The sequence below is a fragment of the Taudactylus pleione genome, unplaced genomic scaffold (genome assembly GCF_031769625.1).
Source record: "Taudactylus pleione unplaced genomic scaffold, aTauple2 ptg001041l, whole genome shotgun sequence".
NCBI lineage: Eukaryota > Metazoa > Chordata > Amphibia > Anura > Myobatrachidae > Taudactylus > Taudactylus pleione.
In genome coordinates this window covers 383,176-392,321 of record NW_028285442.1, presented here as the reverse complement: position 1 = coordinate 392,321, position 9,146 = coordinate 383,176, and the positions used below count along the sequence as shown (strand labels likewise).

Genomic DNA, 9,146 nt, shown 5'->3' with positions numbered 1-9,146 from the left:
TAGAGGATGGACCCAGTTCATCCTGGGAACTAAAGCTTTTAACTGCGTGGTGCCTGGGGTCCAGATATATCCCAAGATCTCCCTGTGGAGCCTATGGACCCTGAAGAAACCAGTAGAATTAGGGCTGACCTACATTAGGCAGCTGCCTAGGGACACCAGGAGCCAAGGGAGCAGCCTGCTGAGACTGCCAGGGACAAAAATTAAGGCTGCCTGACAGCCTTATGCTTACTGCTGGTGGCAGCTGTGGATCTTTTAAGCCTTGTCAGCTATTTTGTCCCTGCTGCAGCCTGCTCCTATGGCAGTCTGTCATCAGCCAGTAGCAGCATGATCATCCATCCTTTCTTTCGTCACAGCACCAATTATGCAAGCGCTGCCTCCCAGGTTGTCCAAGTCAGAAGAACAAGGAGCTGAATAAGCAGAAACCATGCAAGGAAACTAATGGCTTCTTTGTGCGATTGAGTTAATGAATGCAAGGGGAGGGATCATTTGTTTAATGGGTGCTGTGGAGGAATGTATAAATTGGTGCTGGACAAGGTGATTAATGGGTGCAGAAGGGGGTTATTGGCTGCTCAGAGTAAATTAATTTGTGTGGAGAGTGAATGTATTAATAGGTGCTGGGTGGAGGGGTTAATGTGTGCTGGGTGAATGGAGTAATGGGAGGGGTCAATGTATGCTGGGAGTGAGGATTAACGGGTATTAGAGTTACAGGGGTGAATGGATGAATGAGCGCTTAATTAATGGATGCGGAGTTAGGAGAGGTTAATAGGTGCTGACAGCGTGGACAAGTGTGTTAATAGGCACTGTGAGGAAAGGGTTATAGAGTGCTGAGGAAATGCACACAAAAAAGAATTTGGACTTAAATTGCAAAAGTAGTACGCAGTGCGTGGTCAGTGAGACCAGCTCGCAGGACCCAACTCTGACCCAATTGAATGGACCCCTTAGTGTTGCATTCAGATACCAATGTAGTGGAACACATACATAATGGAAGTTTGCACCAAAAGGGGTAGTAATTATATAATTGCACCATGCCAAAAATTCCAAATGGATATGCGGCGCTAAATTTACAGAAAGATACAGGTACCTACTTACTGTCTGATGGCAGCCATGCCACACAGCGGTCTGGTCAGGGTGCTGTATGATAACCTTTTCAAGAGCTTTTCAGATCCATGTGATGGGAGGTTGCAGTCTAGATATTTTTGGGACAGTGCAATCAGTACATCTGTAGCTGCAAATTTCCATCATCACATTTAGTTCATTACATTGGTATCTGAAACCACCAGATATTTTTGTAATGTTAGTTTATATTAAATCTGTAAATGTAAACATTCCACACTCTGTACTCCATGTTCCATTTGTGACAGCCCATACAGTGCCAACACAGGTAGGGCACAGTGGTTTACCAGCCATTTGTCCACATTTGGTGTAAGTTTGCATTAGTTTAATCTATCCCTTCACTCCTACACCTAGAGGACATCTTACTACTAAAGATATACACTTTGTTTTTAAAAGACATTTGACGTTGTAATATTAAATACCAGGCGTTCCTTTAGCAAATGTGGACAGAAACCACTTCTCCAGGATTCAAGTACATTTACTGTACCATCCATCGATCACTAATCTGGCCTGACCTCATAATATAGGAAAGACATGAAGTTATTTTATAGCAACTTTTATTCGAGTCACAGGTAGATATTACAACAGAAGACTCTGTACTGCACAGGCAGTATCAAGCTGGTGCTTTAAAACAAAAAAAGTATCTCCATGATCATGTCAGATAAGTCTTAGCGGGTTCCAATTGTCACTTGCCAGACTCTGATCAAGTTGTCTGTGTAGCCAGCAAAGAGAGTCTAAGAATGGGAGAAAGAGAACCAGGCTAAGTTGCAGACAGTATTCTATAAACACATTTACAGCATTACTCAGGAAAATCAGGACTTAGAGGGCTTGCTCACATTTAAAGCAGAAATCATGTTTGCACTAACTTAATGTATCTATACCCTCTCATGCAGGGACAGACTACCTCATAAGGGGAGGAAGGGGGGGGGGGGGAATAGTGTTCTGGTCACCTGATAGAGCTATTTGTTATTGTGCTGATCAGTGGCAAGCAGAAGTGTGTGTAAGGTCTTGCTTTTGGGGACCCAGTAGTAGAGATGGTTTAGCCGCTTTAGGAGTCTAAACCCAGTGCACTTGTGTGCATCATGTGTGAAAAGTAACAGGAGCCCAGTTACTTGAGCCCGATTGGCACAATAAATATTGCTATGTCACTTAAGATAGGAGAAGGTGTGCAAAACAATTGAATTCCCCACTAAGCGCTCAGTTTTCATACTGCATTAGTTTCACACAACCCATGTGCCATTTGTTGTCTACAACTTTATAGTGGCAGATACTTACAAAGAAACATTAAAGTGCTTTTAAACTATATCATGCCACTGCTTACATAGGGAAACTAGTTACAAAGCAAGGATAAAAAAATGTAACAACCCGCACAACTAGTAACATCCAAAGTGAAATGTGCACAAAAAACAAAACCAAATACATAATTAATACAAGTACATTACCTGTCCATCAGCTGACCAGGCCAGAGAAGTACACTGTGGTGGTTCAGCTTTACTGCTTGTACTGATCACTTCCTGCTTCAGTTCATCTACAATGATCTTACCCTCAAGATCCTAGGAAAGCATAAGAATGTCAGATACAGAAACATACAATGGTCTATTGTGCAAGAGACTAGTCTTGCTCAGCAACAGCCTCTGAGTTTCAGCAATGAGCATCAGATGGCATAAGAAATCATCACTGCAAGAAGCAATATAAATCGCTGCTTTTGTATACCCATAAGATATTTAACTCCATGCTTACTAATGTGCAGTTGGAATATGCTTTAACTTGTTGGTTTCTTCCTACATTCACACATTGTTTACCAGGAAGCCACAACATCCCACAAGTGTTTAGGCATCTCCCCAAGAAGAGCCAGGTGACATACCCAGATTTTGATGCTTGGCCCAGTGGCAGCACACAGCCAGTAGCGGTTAGGGCTGAAACAAAGAGCATTGATGATGTCTCCACTGTCAAGGGTGTACAAGTGTTTCCCCTCATTCAGATCCCACAGCATGGCTTGTCCATCCTGGAAACAAATATGAAATAAAACAAATGGAGGACAAAAAGGACAAGGGAACATAAGACACCCCCTTAAAAAGGTTCTCAAATAAAAATCTTACTGGCATATCAAAAATGTTATTGATTAATCTCATCTCCAACACAGCCAGTGAGATTCATCAGTGCACACAACTTGTCCAAATTCTATCAAAACTAGGCACTACCTTACCTATTGGCAGAATGTTAACATTACAGGTCTCCAAGTCTACACGAACATGTATGTTGGTTCCAGCTATTTTTTACTTTTTAAAAGCAGCAAGGTTGCAAAGATCTAGGGTAGGTGTAGGCCATTTTTCTTTGCATGCCAGATATTTAACATTACAAGTCACTACTGTTAATACTAAAACACTTACATCACATTAGTAATTTGTAGTCTGAAGAAAAATACATGCTTCAGAATTTTGTATGGTTCTTCCAGTGAGCAAGACTAGCCGTAGCAGAGTTCTCACAAGAGGTCCATGCTATGCAGGCCACACTTGGGTTCTCCAGTTAGGAGAGAAACTAGTGTCCCCTCTTATGTGAGGAAAGGAGGTGGTGTATGGGAGAGGGAGAAGCAATGCACATAGGAGTGGGCCAGACTCCACAGGCACGACTCAAACATCCTCAAGTGCCATGGGTTGCCTATGCCCGATCTAGGGGCTGCAATGTACCAAAATACTGTGTCAATTGTTGCCAGGAGTGGTTCCATGAAAGTGTCATTAACAGATCAAGCAAACAGAATAAAGCAGAATGTTGTTCAAACAAGCTCAATGTCCGAGTTCATTGAACAATGCATAAACTTACAAAAGAAACAGCACCTCAGCTTTGGCCCCAAGGTAACAGTCAAAAGAACACATGAAGCATAGAGACCACCAGCACACACCTTACTAGTTTTATGCTTTATGGGAATTGCTTATTTGTATTCATAAAAGCCACTTCACCTTGAGATAGTTTAAAATTTCTGATTCTGTGCTATTCAATAGACAAGTCCAAAATCCCCCCTTTGTTCTCACCTTGCCCCCAGAGGCACACAGTGACCCATCAGGTGACACAGTCACAGTGTTCAGGAAACCACTGTGGCCAATGTGGTTGGTCTTTAGTTTGCAGTTAGCCAAATTCCAAACCTGAAATTGAAATATTCATTAAATGAATCTTGCATGATCATGAAACGTGTAAGCAAAAGGAAAGTGGAGCACTGACTGGTAACCCCATTGAAAAGAATAGAGACTCAAATCAATTCTAAAAAACCAAAACTATAGATTTGTATTTTCAATGGCATTACATGGGCTAAGACAGAGGTCCCCAAATACGGTCTTCAAGGCTCCACAACAGTTCCGATTTTAGAGCTATCCATGATTGAGCACAGGTGGTTAAATCAAATTGACTGAGGTACTAATTTAGTCACCTGTGGGTAACCATGGATCTCTAAAACCTGAACTGTTAGGGAGCCTTGTACATGTTTGGGAACCTCTGTGCTAAGCAATAAACTTTCTTTTAAGAATTAGATGGTCACTGCTTTTCCTATCCAATGTAATACACTAGCATTGAAAATCTCAAGCATCTTTTATCTTCTACATTACTCAGCACCGGGACAGCTACTCTTGGATACTACTAGTTACTGCAATATTTAGTTAGGTCGTGGTGCAATTATCCCACTTAGATCCATCAAGTTCTTTAAATAATCAGTGAAAAGACTTGTTACAACACTGCAGCAAGACTGAGTACATAGATACTATTGACTTATTGTAAGTGCACAAGACATGAATTGCATATCTAATGGTACCAATACATCCATCCTATATCTGGACAATTCCCCGATCTGACCAGGGGACTGGAGAAAAAACAAACCATGTTGTACAATCCCGATTTGGACCCAAATAGTGGGAATCAGCAAGACAGGGATTTAACATGTTGAATTTCTCCATTGGCTTGTCGATCAGTGTTTCTGATCGATGATCTGTGCCGTAAATGTATGCCCAACATAAGACTTCCACTAACTGCACCAGTTTGGCACTTGTCCTTGAGAACAAATACTGAAATTAGAGCCTATTAAAACAAATGTAATAGATGCCAGTGATCTGCTAAAGCACAAGGAGTATTAATGGCTACTAAAAAAATAAAAAAAGGGAATATACAGGTGAAAGAATCTAGAGTACAGCTGTAGCAAATGTTTATTTTCACTCAAGGATTTTATACAACGTGCCTTCCATGTTCTAAAGCTATTCAAACTGGACATCCAGAAACTAAAGATCAACCTCACCTTCACCATCTTGTCCCATCCACAGGATACGATGATGGGATTGCTGCTGTTGGGTGAGAAACGGACACAGGATACCCATTCTGAATGAGATTCCTCCTGTAAGATAACATTTAGTCTTTACACCATATCTGCGACAAGCTGAACATTCACATTAAAATAACGAATTGTGGCTTCTCTAGTCCCATCATAATTGCAGGTTTGTCAGCCTGTTTGATAGTTTCTTAAAGAAACTCTCAGAACAGATTTTCTAATCACAAGGACCAGGAAAGCCAGATTAGAACCACCATCTTGCAGGAATTCCTACCTGCACTGTGTATTTACACACTCCCAGCGTGTTCCACAACTTGATTGTTTTGTCACGGGATCCGGACACAATTTGACGGTTGTCTGCAGAGAAAGCCACACTCAGAACATCCTTTGTGTGTCCCACAAAGCGTCTTGTGGTGGTGCCACTGTAGAAAGCATAAGTAATAAGAGGCACAATATCAAAAACACTAGCTCACTCCTTTTAAAACTTCTGCAATGGGAGATAGAACAGTGTTACACAACCATGCAATTCTACTGCTACTAACCTATTACAGAAACCATACAGCTATGAAAAAAGAAAACTTCCAAAATTGTAAAAGTGACTTATCAGTCCAGTTATGTCAAGCTTCCTACATACCTGCTCTAGTGATCAATATAGCTCACAAATCCACCCTATGGCAACACGTTTGTTATAATAAAGGCATTAAAACAGATGCAGTGTCCATCAACTATCCTCTGACGAAATGGCAGGTGTGCACAAATAGTCTAACAGCCTATCAGCTATCCAGCAACACTTACGTGGTAAGGTCCCACAGCCGCAAAGTCCCATCCCAAGATCCCGACAGAGCAAACTGCCCATCAGATGAGATGACAACATCACTGACAAAGTGGGAGTGACCACGAAGGGCACGCTGGGGGACACCATAGTTAGTCTCATCACGAGTCAGCTTCCACATGATGACGGTTTTATCTAGATAAGGGGGAAAATGTGTTTAAGAAAATACTTAAGTATTTTAACCATTGCCTGTTGTAATTGAGGGCACAAGTACTGCCCTACATCAGTTATGTACATGCTTCCAAATAACACAGTATGTTTAATTTAGGCTTCCAAGTATTTAAAATTGCAAAAAAAAAATCAGATATAAGTCAGATGCAATATTTTCTTATAAAGATGTGTATGCAAAAGTACAAGAAAGCAAATATTGAAAGTGGTAACTCCACATCACACCATCAATACAGTTGGCTTTTGTTATAACTCCAAAAATTGCTCAGGTAATTGCTAGGTACCCCAAAGACCACCTAGTGAAGAGTCAACGTGAGTAGCTGTAAAAAGCATCACTTATCCGTTTGTCACTGTTATTCTGATTAGTAATTTATGACAAGTGAAAGCAATTACATACTTAGAAGACTTCTATACAGTGAGCACCCAGGATTTTCTACCTGCCTAAAACAAAATCCAAACTACCTACGCTGGCCTCCGTAGGGCTCAAAAACAATACAGGCAAATGCATGCATTTGCCCACACACATACCGATCTCCCCAAGATCAGCCGATGTGTACGATTTGTGTAAGATTTCCCTAGAAACTCTCCCCAGCAGCTCTGCACACGATTTGGTGTCCAATCTTCAAACAATCTCTCCTGCATCCAGACTTTCACAGTGCATTGTGTCCTAGATTGTCAGATCTGCCTTACTGCACGGCAGATCTGAAGATGCGATGTGCGACCAGCGGGGACGCGCGTCGCGAGTGGGTACTCACGATTTCCTCACGATTTGGCCATATTTTAAACGATCTGTCGTTCCAATGTGTCGGAATCGGTCAGATCGTGTAAAACGTCGCTATATGTGTGGGCACCTTTCGTGTCACGCAAGTTCAACAAGACAACTAGAACTGAAGACAAGGGTACTAAAGTCTTAGGAACTCTTAGGAAAAAAAAAAAGAGGGAAAAGGAAAGCAGGAAATATGGCAGGAGTATAACAGTACACACTAGACAATAGGTTGTCTGATCCCGGGCCAATATATATGGCACATAGTCTAGTGCAGTAGTTATCACTCTGTCCTCAGGACCCCACATAACTCATGTTTTACAGGTCACCCAGCTGGTGCACAGGAGTATTCGTTACTCACCATCACATTTTACGACCCACAGGTGGAGTTAATTATTTCACTTGTGATTCTGTGATGACACCTGGAAAACACAGTTTGGGGTCCTGTGGACCGAGTTTGAAAACCTGTGGTCTAGTGTGTACCCATTATGCGCACCCCAACTGGCTGACAGTTCCGCTATCCGAACATGGAGCAACATTTTTGCCGATGTCAGCAAGGTCAATGGTGCCAGTGAACAGCATATCAAGTAGGCAGTCACTATCAGTGTCTACCAACCACCCAATATATCATTGACAGGCACCATCGGCCTCCAGCAATTGCCAACCCACCCAAACAGATGACAGCGGTAGGCATGTGAGATGGGAAAAATTAAGCATGACAGGAAGGGTGAAGAGATGAGAAACCAGAGACTCAGGCTTAGATGTAGCAAACCTTCAAAGAAAGTGGAGAAATTGCCAATTGCAACCAAACCACTTATGTTATTTTATAAACTTCACTGGATAAATGCCCACTATAAGCTGGTTGCTATGGGCAACATCTCCACTTTCTAATACTTAATACAGAGAGGGGAGGGTATGTCAAAGGAAGATTGAGGGGAAAAAAAGGGAGAACCCTGAAGAGACGAGGGAACAGAAGGGGAGGGGGAGAAACCCCCATGCAGCACCAGAAGCAAAGTTCAGCATTAATATAAGAGCACAGAGTGTAGCTGCCCATCAGATGAGGCCTAACTATTGGGAGCATCTACAGCACTAACATGAAGACGCTAACAGCAGCCGTATACGGACCCAGATACTCAGCTCCTGGGGCTTCTCATTTGCACACAGGACACGGGCAGCGAGCAGATGCATGGAGGTACAGCTCATGCAGAGCACCGGGAGGCCGGGCAGCAACACACAGAGCAGCCAGACGGGCACTGAGCGGCCGCGCCATGTAACACACAGACAGCACCAGTCACACATAGCAGCAGGCCTGGGGTGTAATAGAATGGATGCGCGTACACATGTATCTCACCCCGTGATGAGCTGAGGATCATGTCCGGGAACTGCGGGGTGGTTGCTATTTGGGTAACCCAACCATTATGACCCTTTAGGGTCCCCCGAAGGGTCATCTGCTCGGTCATGGCTAGAATCTGTCCGAGGACACCCCACCGGAGGAGGATGGAGGGGGATAGAAATAAGCAGATCTAGAGAGACCGGGAAAAGGCGGAAATGAGCGCAGACGTGGCTTATATACCCAACGTGAACGCGCTGACGCAGTGACGTTAACGCGGAAATGCGTCAGCAATCATTTACAACATGGCGGCGCGCACGAACGGACGAAACGTCCAACTATCGTCATGTGACTTCAGCTATATCACGTGGTAGGCGGGGCGGGGCGGGAGCTATTGTGTGTTGTTCTTCTGAACTGTTCCTGTCTTGATGAAGCTGCTGGTGGCTTCTCTCTAGTCTGGGGATGGGAAGCGGGATATAGCGAATGAGATTAGCAACTTTAAACTGTTGCTGAAAAATAACTAGTTCTCTCACAAATCATTGAAAGCAATTATTGAAATATAAGTTTTATATAAAATGTTTCTATAACACTTTGGTTGTGGTACATAATTAAGAGATGGAAGCAATGGCGATTA

The 9,146-nt window shown here is 42.9% G+C and overlaps 1 protein-coding gene across 2 annotated transcripts; it reads right to left on the bottom strand.

Moving 5' to 3' along the window:
- Positions 1-1,653: 1,653 nt before the first annotated feature.
- On the bottom strand, positions 1,654-8,731 carry RACK1 (receptor for activated C kinase 1). Of its 2 annotated transcripts, none has more exons than XM_088461355.1 (8): positions 8,534-8,731; positions 6,215-6,386; positions 5,694-5,841; positions 5,390-5,485; positions 4,143-4,253; positions 2,978-3,118; positions 2,556-2,666; positions 1,654-1,847 (listed from the first exon to the last, which is right to left on the bottom strand). In XM_088461355.1, exons 1-8 carry the CDS (start codon positions 8,640-8,642, stop codon positions 1,782-1,784), a joined length of 954 nt encoding a protein of 317 aa, XP_088317481.1. In that variant the 5' UTR covers positions 8,643-8,731; the 3' UTR covers positions 1,654-1,781. The 2 variants fall into 2 exon arrangements, with proteins under 2 accessions (XP_088317481.1, XP_088317482.1); XM_088461356.1 differs by having other exon boundaries at positions 8,521-8,600.
- Positions 8,732-9,146: the final 415 nt, after the last annotated feature.